The sequence below is a fragment of the Mercenaria mercenaria genome, chromosome 9, assembly GCF_021730395.1.
Source record: "Mercenaria mercenaria strain notata chromosome 9, MADL_Memer_1, whole genome shotgun sequence".
Lineage (NCBI taxonomy): Eukaryota > Metazoa > Mollusca > Bivalvia > Venerida > Veneridae > Mercenaria > Mercenaria mercenaria.
In genome coordinates, this window is record NC_069369.1 from 15,633,667 (window position 1) to 15,646,298 (window position 12,632).

The 12,632-nt window shown below is 33.2% G+C and overlaps 2 protein-coding genes across 5 annotated transcripts in view; both read left to right on the top strand.

Moving 5' to 3' along the window:
- Window positions 1-6,097, top strand: LOC123546557 (monocarboxylate transporter 4-like). Of its 3 annotated transcripts, XM_045332937.2 has the most exons (6): window positions 31-421; window positions 3,733-3,876; window positions 4,159-4,239; window positions 4,816-4,953; window positions 5,399-5,449; window positions 5,642-6,097. In XM_045332937.2, the coding sequence occupies exons 1-6, from the start codon at window positions 196-198 to the stop codon at window positions 5,797-5,799; spliced, it is 798 nt and encodes a 265-aa protein (XP_045188872.2). In that variant the 5' UTR covers window positions 31-195; the 3' UTR covers window positions 5,800-6,097. The 3 variants fall into 3 exon arrangements, with proteins under 3 accessions (XP_045188871.2, XP_045188870.2, XP_045188872.2); XM_045332936.2 differs by having other exon boundaries at window positions 1-177; window positions 4,159-4,953; XM_045332935.2 differs by having other exon boundaries at window positions 30-421; window positions 4,159-4,953.
- The window catches only part of LOC123546558 (protein FAM204A-like), a 26,132-nt gene continuing 19,363 nt past the window's right edge, over window positions 5,864-12,632 (top strand). Inside the window, exons 1-2 of one of the 2 annotated variants that reach the window (XM_045332939.2) lie at window positions 5,864-5,883; window positions 11,914-12,050. In XM_045332939.2, coding sequence (XP_045188874.2) covers window positions 11,976-12,050 — 75 coding nt within the window. In that variant the 5' untranslated portion in view covers window positions 5,864-5,883; window positions 11,914-11,975. Of the gene's footprint in view, window positions 5,884-11,834; window positions 12,051-12,632 lie in introns of those variants that run through there. The other variant, XM_045332938.2, reaches the window with a different exon arrangement.

Below are 12,632 nucleotides of genomic sequence, written 5' to 3' on the forward strand. Positions count from 1 at the left end.
AATCTGACATACAGGTCGCTAACTTTTGTGTCCAACGGAGCATGGGGCCTAAATATAGATACGTGCATAGGTTATATATCGGAAGATAGTAGGAACTAATTTACTTTTTTTCGAATAATCATGACTTTCAAAACATGGTGTATTTGATGCATTTATCTACGAAATATATTAACAGATGTAAGTGTTAATCAAAAAATGGGTTACGGCAAAAGTGAAAACTCTGGTCGGAATATGTTTAGTGACCTTGACCGCGGTTGGTCGTGGATGATATTATTTGCTAGTTTCAGTTCTTTCTTCCTGCTTGGAGGTCTGATTAATTCTGTCGGCGTCATTCATTCAGTGCTGTTGGAAAAATATAAAGAAAGTGTGTCATTGACAGCATGGGTGGGATCTCTACATTCGGCTTTACTCTTGTTTGGAGGTATTTAAAAAATAATTTGTATTTAAAGAGACATAACGAGGGTTTTATCCTGGGATTTTGTTATAGCCAGGCTCTGCAGAATTGTAGCCGGGTACATTTTTAGCGGTATATCGCAATAAGCATATATTATTCATTTAAGTAAATTGAGTTGATAGATTATAAGAATGATTTGAAACAGCTTGTGAAAATGTTAAAAATATATATTTGTCTAAGGTAGCTTAAGTAAATACATCAATAAGAAATCAATGCAAGAATCATTACTTAATATTTTCTACTCGACTTTCTTTTGAAATTGGGTATATAAGAAAAGAGCTATTCTGATTTTTTCTCGCATCAAAGGCACTCGCTACTGTTTTTCCGGACGGGTCGATATTTACCCCAACACCGTGCCAATTTGGTTTCAGTTTAAGTTTATTTTCTTATGTTTGGCCCATATGGGCATCAACATTTACAATGTTCATGAAAGGCATGAAATACAATGCTAAAAGTAGTCAGTCTACCATCAAGCACATTATACAATGTAAAACAGCTTCATACTTTCTTATACAGTATTATGAGATGAAGTATCATTATAGAATTTTGCCCAGTGACAGGTAAAGCATATTATACAATGTAAAACAGCTTTAAACTTATTAATATTGTGAAATTAAGTATCATTACAGAATCTTGCCCAATAATAGTCAAAGCATATTATACAATGTAAAACAGCTTTAAACTTATTAATATTGTGAACTTAAATATCATTAAAGAATCTTGCCTAATGATAGTTAAAGCATATTAAACAATGTAAAATACGTTGAAACTTTCTAATACAGTATGGAAAAATGAAATGTCATTCTAGAATTTTGCACAATGACAGTTAAACTAGCCACAGTAATATTTAACAAGAACATTTAAACATTCTGAGACTTATGTTCGTAAAAAAAAAAAACAACATATTATCAAACTTTCAAAATATCTTAATTATTGGATTAAAACAGTTAAAAAAGAGAAAAAAAAATTAGGGAAAATTGAGGGAAAGTGGTAGATCATTTTATTTTTGACATTATTAACTTGACAAATACTGCAAACTTAGGAGGATCTGTTTTATCATGGCTTGTAAAAAGTTTTTCAAAATTAAACATATTAGGTCTCCTATGAATTAAGGGAAGGTATTTTTTTACGATCAGCCTTGAATAATTCACACTCATATAAAAAATGAAATTCATCTCCTAATCTACTGTAGGGACACTGTTCACAGACTCTAATGTTACGGTCCAAACCAATAAAACTCCCCTTTTCTATAGGAAGTTTATGATTACTGCATCTGAAATGAAAGAGGGATGTTGCTAGGTTCCTTGGTAAAACTTTTAAATATTGTTCAAGCTCAAAGGAAGATTTAAATACCCTATAAGTGGAACATTTACTTGAATTTGCCAGTTGCTCATTCCAAGTCGATGTAGCTCACTGCAGACTTGGTGCGGTCTTCTGCGCATGTCCGGAAGTGATTATCTAATGTCGCATACGGCAAAAATTCGCAAATTATTGTATGTTCGCATGCATTTAATGTACAAAATGTATAATATACTGACTAAAGATAAGGGTAAGTATCACCATGGTTACAAAATATATACATTTAAAGTACTGTTAGTTCAAATTGCTTCAATCCGACATATACTGGAGTCTGTTATTTATACCAGCACTCAAACACTGCATTGAGTCACAGCTATTTTTAATCCTGTACCGTACCCGTACCGTACATTCGTAAACTATAGGTTTTGTTAAAAAAAGGCGGAAACTTTCATCGTTCTATGCCATCAAAATGCTTCAGAAACACCTTAAAATCCGCTTATTAAGAAATCAGCCGTTTGATAATTTTATATATATATATTTCTAAGTCATTTGCTCAAACACTGAATGAGAATTTCGTACCAACCTGCGTTGTATAAATGCCCGCCACACCCCACCTCGTTGTAATTTGATTTAAGCGAAATCTAATATGGTGATCTATCAATTTTCTTTTTGTTTTAGATTAGGTAGACATAAACAAAGGTATGTGCAGTGTTTGATTAAATTCTATTATGTGAAACTCGATAAATAGCAGAAGTACCAACTTAAAATTGACAAAAATATGCAAAAATAGCCATTGGGTCTGCTGAACAAATATTCCTTTCTTTACAAATCATGTTCTTTTGATTTCTCTGAGCATGTTTCAAATAGATATATTGTTTTCCGTTATAAAAATGCTTAGATAATCAAATTTATGCTGAGTATTGTACTTTACTGAAATATTTTTAGGATTACAGAAATTTTGAAAAATGTTTAAAATAGCACCATATCTAGGGGCAAATTAAATTGAACCAAAGCTGGTGACCTAGTATTTTTATTTCATTTTTCAATACATCATAACATGATCTTTTAATACAAAACATTTCATCAAAATCTATTATTGAGAAAAAAATTACGAAACTAGCGAGCGTCCTTAATTATGTTTTTATTGAAACATAATGGTTTTGTGAGGAAACAATATTTCAATCAATTTGATCCTTTATACAGTGTCCTTGCACAATCTATATATCTTTTAAACCTATCAATAGTCATGTGTTTCGTGTTTTAGTTAAATCTGCAGCATATTTCATGAAAGAATATTCGAGTTAGAATTAATTTAATCGAATAACTGCGTCTTTCTACCTTCTCTGAAACTGTATATTGACTTACCATACGAAAATCTCGCAAAAAGTTGAAAAAAAAAGATTACCGATATAATACTTGCAGACCGACTTACAACTACCATCATTGTAGTATTCACATGTATACTGGAGCCCCTAGTTTATCATATTACATTACTGCCATGTTGTTTGCCTCTCTGATACCTGAAGCAGTCGGCCAGCTTTAGCCGTATTAAAAGCATAAAATATCAATTGTGTAAAAGAATATAATAAGACATAAATAGTACAATCATATGTAATCCATTTTAATATGTATGTAATGTATTCCTGTTACTTACTTTTGCCTGAGGCCAGGAATGACATACTAGTGTGCATTCTCTGGCATCTTTATCCTAGTGAAATAAATTTGTGAAGGAAAGACATTTGACGTCTGACTTCTGTGCAGTTTAAACACCGTAATCTGTTGTCATTACGTAATCTGCCTTAATGAACTGTAAAAAAAGAAGATAAAACAAATTTCCCTCCGAGAAGTCAGTTTCTATGCAATTGTTCAAATTAAGAACCTAGCAATAATTATTTTTCAAGTCTGTTTCAGTTTGTCAAGATGTATTTTTGAAAATGGCGTACGCATACCTACTTGTAATTTTTGTAACCTGGTTTCAGCACCTGTCTCGAGCATTGTGACAGACCGATTCAGCTGCAGAGTGGCTATAGTGCTGTCTGGTATCTTCTTTATCATAGGGTACTTAGGGACTGCATTTGCAACAAACGTAAGAGTTGCTATACTCACGTGTGGGATCATTGGAGGTAATCAATGTATATATTGTTTCACCTAACTTCTATTCATTTACGTTTGAATCCTTATCTTCTTCATCTAGTCATATATCAAAATGGCCGTGAATGATTCTTTTAAAACTTGGGATACCGTTACTATCTGATAACTTGAGAAAACCTGAAAATGAACCTCTTTTTTTTTTAAAATTGGAGCATCTTTATATCCATACACTTTAGATAAAGTGTAACTGCTAAAGTTCTATGGGGAGATATTTTGGAAAATCACCGCCTACAGAATATTTTTTTCATTTCTAGGAATAGGAGCAGGCCTTGGATGCAACGCTAGCTTGGTTGTAATAGGCTTCAATTTTGACAAAAGAAGAGATCTGGCGCTAGGTATTTCTTTATCAGGTGTTGGAACAGGTGTGTTCGTTCTCGCACCACTAATGCAAGCAACACGTGATTATTATGGTTCCATAGGATTCTTCGTAATTTTAGCAGCAATGTCTGCAAATATTGTTACATGTGGTATGTTATGTTTTCCAAGTCAGATGGAAAGGCATGCTAAATCAGAAAGAAATAGAGACAGGCTCAGATCTAAACTAAGTTCCAATAATAATCACTTTTTTGCAGTGATTCGAACATACGTCTCTGTGTTGGCTAACCGCGGAGTTATACTGATGTGTTCATCGTTCTTTATATATTCTATTGGTTCATTTCTGGTTTATCTTCATTTACCACATTATATAGAATCTAAAGGTCACAGCGGAGCTCAGGCAGCGTTCCTAGTCGCTCTGATAGGTATAATTTCGGCTGTGAGTCGTATCTTAACAGGGCTAGTGGCAAACACACATAGAATTGATAACGTCATTATATATTCAGTTTCTATAGCGATATTTGGTTCAGCAACGCTAGTTTATCCATTTATCGCGGATAATTATTCAGGGCATGTTATATATGTGTGTTTCGTAGGGCTATTTTATGGATGCTGTTATGTAGTGTCTGCAGGGGTACACGTGAACTTTGTTGGAATCAATTACATATCGTCTGCTGTCGGACTACAGTTCTTCTGTGGAGGAGCAGGCGGAATCATTGGTCCGGTATTCGCAGGTAAGAAAATAGACAATGATGTTCGCCTAGAAATCGCTTTTGGGTTTATTTCAGCGTCGCTTAAGTTCAAATTTAACTGGTAGCCTGTGTAATTCAGATATGGGAGGTGTTCAGTGTTTATTTGGACAATCTTTATTGTAACAAATGATCCACTTCAGGACTCCTCATATCCTTATGACTTCAGAATAAATTTCTGGAGAAGAATAAAATTGATTTCCTAGTTTATTGATTGTCCAATTCCTATTTACATGTATGTCTAAATGCGCTGCCTTGACAGAACATCATATTTTAGCCAAATCTTCTGGAATAAAATGCCATGCACATGTTTTCACAAAATTATCCAGTTTTTTTTATATATATATAAATTATACACTTCAGTACCAAATGTTGTTGCACATTTTCTGCTGTACAGTCTCCTAACACATCTATTTGTATAATATTTTAGGTGTGCTTGTTGATCAAGGTGGAACATACAACCAGTCAATTATTGTGGCAGGTATGTATATGACTTGCATAATTAATATGTCTTATCAAAATGTAGCGATATCACAAATATATTTGATATTTGTTTTTAAAAATCTCCAGTATTGTATTAAAATAAAATCATCTAAAGAATTATTATATAATTATTATACAAATATATTAACAATATTTGTATATTATATTTATCTGTATTTTATACTTACAGCATGTTGTTTACTGATATCTTCTATACTTGGTGCTGTACTTCTATGTATTCCAAAACCTGCCATTATAAAAGACGCTCCAAGTGATAAATGTAAGACCGATGGTGATGAATGCGAAACAACATTCGATCTCAACGACGACGACAACAAACGGCTTTGACGCGACATGATAATATCAGTATATAATAACTGCAGGATGGTGTTGATACACCTCGAGTTGAAACTCGTAATCTCGAATTCTAAGGTGCCGTGCGTTTTACTTCAAGAAATTAAAAGTTTGTGTTTTTGCTTCAAAAATAATTATTGCCGTTATCTCATATGCATAGACCCTACTCATGTCACTTAAAATGGCATATAGATTTTATATAGATTGTGAGAATATGTATCAGTTTTAAACGGGTTTTATAGCTTTTACTGATTATATTTGAAACACATGATCAACAAATTCGTTGTTTGTTTTGTTTGTTTGTTTTTTTTGTTTTTTTGTTGTTGTTTTTATTGTTGTTTTTTTTTGACACTTCGAGAATGGAGACTTTACTTTCGTTAGCAATTTTTATGAAAGTTTCAATGAATTTGTATGGCCAGAACATCCCGAAAACAATTAACAGCACTAGAGCTATGTCCTTTCCGTTATCAACTGACATATTTTTCATATTGTTATACATTAGAAAACTTATAAGAAGAACCTTTAGAAGCATAGCGCACAATCAAGCAAAGTTATAGCAGACTTATATGAGACTTAATAAAACCCGCACCAGTCCTAGTACCGTCAAAATATAAAACAGTAAGTTCTAGTACGTGGATGCTTTTTACGGCCGCCATACAGCACTTAAAGACAGCTGTTGTGATGGAAAATGTTATCTAAAACTGATCCTTGGAAACATAGAACACAACTAAGCAAAATAATAGCGGACTAGGTTTGACCGAGTCTAATCATGACAGAAAATGAAGTATGCAGTCCCCCTCCCCCCATGCCCGTTTCTATCCCAACATCGGCTGAAGCGAATTCCATTAAACAAAAAATGAATGGACTTAATAATACCCAAAAGACAAGAAGATATAACACTGAGTTTAAGTGCAGGGAGACTTTAATGACCGCCACAGGGCACTTAAAGACTACTGTTGTGAAAGTTAATAAAATCTCTGAAACCATAGAAGCTAACCAAGCAAATAATATAACTTAAGAAGCATTTTGATAATTGTTAAACAACAGGGTCATGATGGTCCTATATCGCTCACCTGACTCAAATAGGTATATGTATTGTTGGTTTTTCCAAGTCACTGGACAGCACTTATAATTAGTAAATTCAGATGTGATGTAACCCAAGTACCAAAAACTGGAAGTTATGGGAACCTGACTGCGGAACAGCTTAAATGTCCGTTTTGCAATTACGAAGAAACAAAAAGTCATATTCTAATAAACTACTTTTATACAAAAAGCAGTAGTAGCCGAAGTAGGTTTTTCAACATTTTCTGACACGGGTAAGTTGAAAATATTTCTTAGTGATTCCATGTTAATATCTGTCTATATATACTGCATCATGTCTCTTTTCGAGTATTACGTGCAGCTGTGCGCCTGTACAAGAAATTTAAAAGTAGAATGGACAGGAGAATAAAAGTAATACACGATGTGTATTTGCAAGCATGAAATACACTAAATAGTGTTAAAAGAACAAGAAGGATTTACAGATAAAAGCAGTTTAAAACAGGTCTATCATGTTAAGCATTGTGTGCAAGTTTGTTAACATCAAATGCCACAAAAGCTGTAAAATAGACTTGCACTTGTCACTATTACATGAAATAAAAGAAAAAATACAAAAATCTGAAACGAAATTTTGTGATAATTTCTGTATTATCAGGATAGTTGCTAGTCTAATTAAAGGTACTGGCCTCCAGATCGTTCGACAACAAAAATAAAATTGTTAGATATCTGGAAATTAATGCTATATTTCTTAAGAATGCTTTGAAACTTAACTACTGACAGACTACACTTGTATATGTTACGAAACACATGAGAATTAGTTGTTTTCACTATTTTTACTATGAAAATCGAAAAGCGTTTGTAATGCTTTACATGAGGTAAACTGCCTCGATTATAAATATGTATATTTAACGTTCATTGGACACTAAATCCTCCAATGCTCTATTGGTAGCGACTGCGGAATACTTCTTTTATTGCCGCGGCGGTCCGGGTTCGATTCCCGACGCGGTCATTTCCTTTTTTTTTTTTTTTTTTTTTTTTTCTTTTTTTTAGGGGCACTTTTAAAGTAGTTTAGAAACAAAAACTCATATTTTAATGTTCATAATACGACTTAACCTCAATATGAAAGAAAAATATTTTTTAGTCAAAATCTGGAGGTCAGTGCCTTTAGGATTTTATTGTGATCAGCACTTACGAAATAGTCTTTCAAGCAATGTAACAAATGTGTTATTAAATGCATATTAATTCATAAACCAAAGGTAAAAACAGTAAAGATTCATCATATAATCAAATATTACGTAGTTGACAGAGGCAGTCAGTTCCAAAAGAAAGTGTGCAATTAGTTTTCTGTTATTTTTTCTCGGTTATTTTCATGAAAACTTATAATGTTTGGAAAAAATTTTTAAATCAGTTCGTAAACAAATTGGTGTGCATTTTAGATTTTGAGTTATACCTGAGAGTTAGTGTATGAAAAAATGAAACAAAAACGTCGGGGAATTTTTTTAAATATTTAAACTTAAAAAGTGCACAATTTCTTTTGGAACTGAGTATAGTATTGATAACCGAACTTAGTTTTATAATTGCCTATTTGATTTATCTATAGGCCTAAAGATGAATAAGCTCATTAAAAGACATAAGTCTGTAATAATTCTAATATATTGAACGACCGTTTAATGTTGATTTAGCTGTCCTATTAAATAGTGTACTACGTACAAAGATGATATACTACAAGTAAGAAAAAAATAGTTTTGCACATTGCATCTCCTGAACAGACTCAAACAGATACATATGGCAAGAAGATATCATCATACAAGTTCGGTAAGAGATGACCCTTAAAATCTCCGCATTTAACAATCACGAAACTTGCACAAAATTATCACAGACAGGTTTAACACTAGACACTGATTGATGTCACTGTCATAACCCATGTTAAAAAAATTATCTTAAAAAAACTTTAACATTTTGATAATTAAAATATGTATACGGATCATTTGATAATATTAAATCTGGTGCCCACGTTTGAACGATATTTCAATTTTAAATGTAAAAAGGACATATTGTCTTTTCATTTATTTCAAACACATTTAGTAAAGAGGTCACTATGTTTACTTTATAACAGGAAAAAATATATATAGATCTAGTTGTACGAGTATATTTCTATATATCGTTTAACTTGATACGATGGACCTCTTGTAGATATTTATTTACATCTATATTATATTGAAACATATTTTTGAAAGAATTTCCCATAATTTATAGGTAATTTTCTTTCGCGTTTATGTGCAGTCGCAGCGTTTTAACAGTGGAAGTTACAAATATATTCCACCGTTACATTTCAGCCATGGAATAAAGTTATACCATTGTCATTTAAACAATGAATTTAATTTTATAAGTTTAAAGACGAAAAGTTGTTTCACAACCAAGTTGTCTGTATAATTACTTCAAAATTCCTTCGACCTAACACAGATTCTCATAGCACATGTTTGCATTTGCAGTTAATCATATAATCTGTTTGGCTGACTCATCTATTTGCCATATATGGTTTAACTGAGTTCAGAAACTCTTCACTTAAGGTAAAAGTGTTCACGCACTGTATGCACAATACATGTAAGCATACCGTTACTGTCACGTTTTAAACCAATGTTTTCGGGGTTCCTATTTAAATAACATACATTTTGCATGGCACTGTATAAACAGTGGGTTTATCATGTCTAGACAACATGCATTGTGTCATTGTAATTGATTTGTAGCATTCGCAAGGACAGGAACGTATAAAAATCATGTTAATTTCCACGTAGTCTGAAAATGAAGTTTAATAATACTTCTTATGACATAATAAAGAGGTAATATGACACTATAAGGTGGTGATAAATTTACTCTTTCAACAAAATATTGTTTATCACGCAGCTATTTCGCCCAATAAGTTCATAACTTTGCTAACATTCTTTTTATATCATTTTCCGTATAATAGTATGGTGTTACTGTGACAACCATAACAATATGGAAATGTACATATGTACTACAGTCCATAAAATAAACAAACGTGTTTGTAAACATGGACGGATCCAAACGGAAGGGGAAGAATCATTTTATAGTAATATATAAGTACAACAACACGGTTGACCCATTTAAACGAGGTGTACTTATTAACGATATAGAAGCCGCCAGTGTTGTTATATGTATCAAATATACAATATAGAAACTAGTTAAGATAAGATGAGATAGGAAAATAAATACAAATCAGATCGTTGAATGTGGCCAGTAATGGTGGAAGAAGAAGTGAGCTTTTGAACCAACTATATAGAGTAGAATTAAGTATGAATAACACCAACTATACAAACTACAACGGCATTGTGAAAATACAGACAAATTTAAGTAATTTGGTCAGAAATTAGTCATATTTAATAATTTACATAAGATTGAAACGTATGAACCTATGTAAGGCACCTATCTAGGATATCACCTAATAAGGAAAATCGGGGAATGCTATAAGATATTTCTACAGGGAATTTAAAAAAAAAGTAAGCATTAAAACGTGCTCATGCATGTGAACGAGGGTATATGCAACTGTTTTGGCAGCTATTATAGTTAGTATATATATAATTTTAAAAGCCGAAAAGAAAAAAAAAGAACAAATAGACGAGCAAATAGAAAAGCAAATGCAACATAACTGTGTTTGCGGGAAATCTACCCTTACCTTTATCTTAAATTACTTACTACATTGACTACAAGTTAGGGAGAATAAGACTCTACGTATAAACTATACATCAGAATATGTAGGAATTCACTCAAGAGTACTAAGAAAAGCATAAAGGTGAAAAAACGTAGAAGATACAAATAAATGAAAATCAATTCAAACTAAAAGCAATGCGAAGTAGATGATAGATGAAAATGAACAGCACAGGTTCTCTGTAAAGTTCTAGAACACAAAGTTGCTTCCCATCTATCATCACGTTTTCACACTCACGACGTTTTTTATGATTTTCAACATGGCGGGAATAGCTTTTATTTACACTGTTCCGTGGCTTTGGAACATATATGGTGTAGATAAAGAATGATAATTTGCGTGAAAATAACCGGTTTCAAGTCCATAGTAACTTCCGGAACCGTTGCTGTGTCCCACTTCATGTGATTGTCTAGTACTTGTTGCTTCCTTTTTTTTTTTTTTTTTTTTTTTTTTTACTTTTTCTATACTTTATATTTCTACAACACTTAGTCAAATGATAACAATGCAGAGATAGTTCAGATGTCTGTCCTACGACGGGTCCGTTTGGCTGCCAGAAGCGATGTTGTTTCAAAGTATAGCCTGTAAGTTCAATCAGCCGAGTTTCGCAGATACGTCTTTCTCTAAAACTGTGTTGAAGATCATACAGAATTAACGTGCGAGGACAGATTGGAAGCACCCACATATGTCCTATAGCTTTACAGAGAATACAGTTGAGAGAAATAGGTCGATAGTTCGCAGTGTTACTGGTGCCGCCTTTCTTTTTTTATATGTGGCAAACTGTATTATAGGGGAGTGGGAGTGAGTGTGTGTGTGCGTGTGCGTGTGTGTGTGTGTGTGTGCGGGGGGGAGTTAAATGTCCAGAAGTCCATTTTTTCATGGGGGGGGGGGGACAAATGTCCTGGGGGCAAATGGCCTACATCCTTATTTAAGCGGGTTTTTATTTCACATTCGTTACACAGTCAAATACTGCAACTTGCTTGGATGCCTTATTTTGTATGTTTTAAAATCAGCATGTTCTTTTTACCTCAGTATATTTGAAAACAAACTATATTTAAAATGTAGCATATCTGTCTCACATATTATTTAATGCTTTCTCTAAATAGCTATGTTTATTTAAGCTTATATATATACTTTTGTTACACACGTCTGTTTAAAAGCTCTTCATGAAGCCTATTTTATATCGTTTAAATGATAATGATTGCCGACTGTCGGAGAAGTATATACGGTACGGAACGGAATCGAACGCGGTCTGAATTTAGCGTTTTCTGACATATGATCATGACTTCAAGCGTTTTTAGATACAGATGAATCTTATATTTTATTTTTTCATCTTGAAAAAATCACAGACAGTCAGCAGAAAATATCATGAATTGGTACTTGTGAACTCAGAAGAGACACGCAGATAAGGATGGATTCACCTGTCATAGCTGAAATTGATGAAAAAAAATCTAAACCAAAATGCATCTCTTCCAAGACTTGGGAGGTATTTTTCTTTCCTGAAAACACCCAAATATTAGTTAAAATGTGTAATGCAGGGATATCGGACTGTATATTCAGGGGCTTCAATAATTATGGAAGTAGAATGCTGAACTTGTATGGTAAAGGGGGTCTGGTAGTCTTGCAACGTCCCACCGAGATGGGCTGCAGTTGTAAGGTAAAGGCAGATTTTCAGAAAGCTGTCGGTCCAACTGACATGACCGGACCAGAAAATTTTTTCGCGATCTGGCGTTTCTTAATCCAGATGCAGTCTGACTGACCAGCATTTATCTTACCTCGAGAACCGCAACATCTAGGACAACAAATCAAAATAGTATCACCATCAAAATAGTATCACTAACATATTATACCGGGGCAGAACTGGGAAAGAAACGTAAATTTATACGGCCTTACAATCATAGAGAAATTAAAAAAATGTACAAAAATAAGAGGGTTGACCAAACATTTAATGAGAAATGGACTAAAAATCGCACCTGGCTCATAGATGATGGAAAAAAGCAGCATATACGGTACACTGACATTTTTTTTCTGTCCGGCTTATAGTTTTTTGGTCTGGCAGATTTTAAGG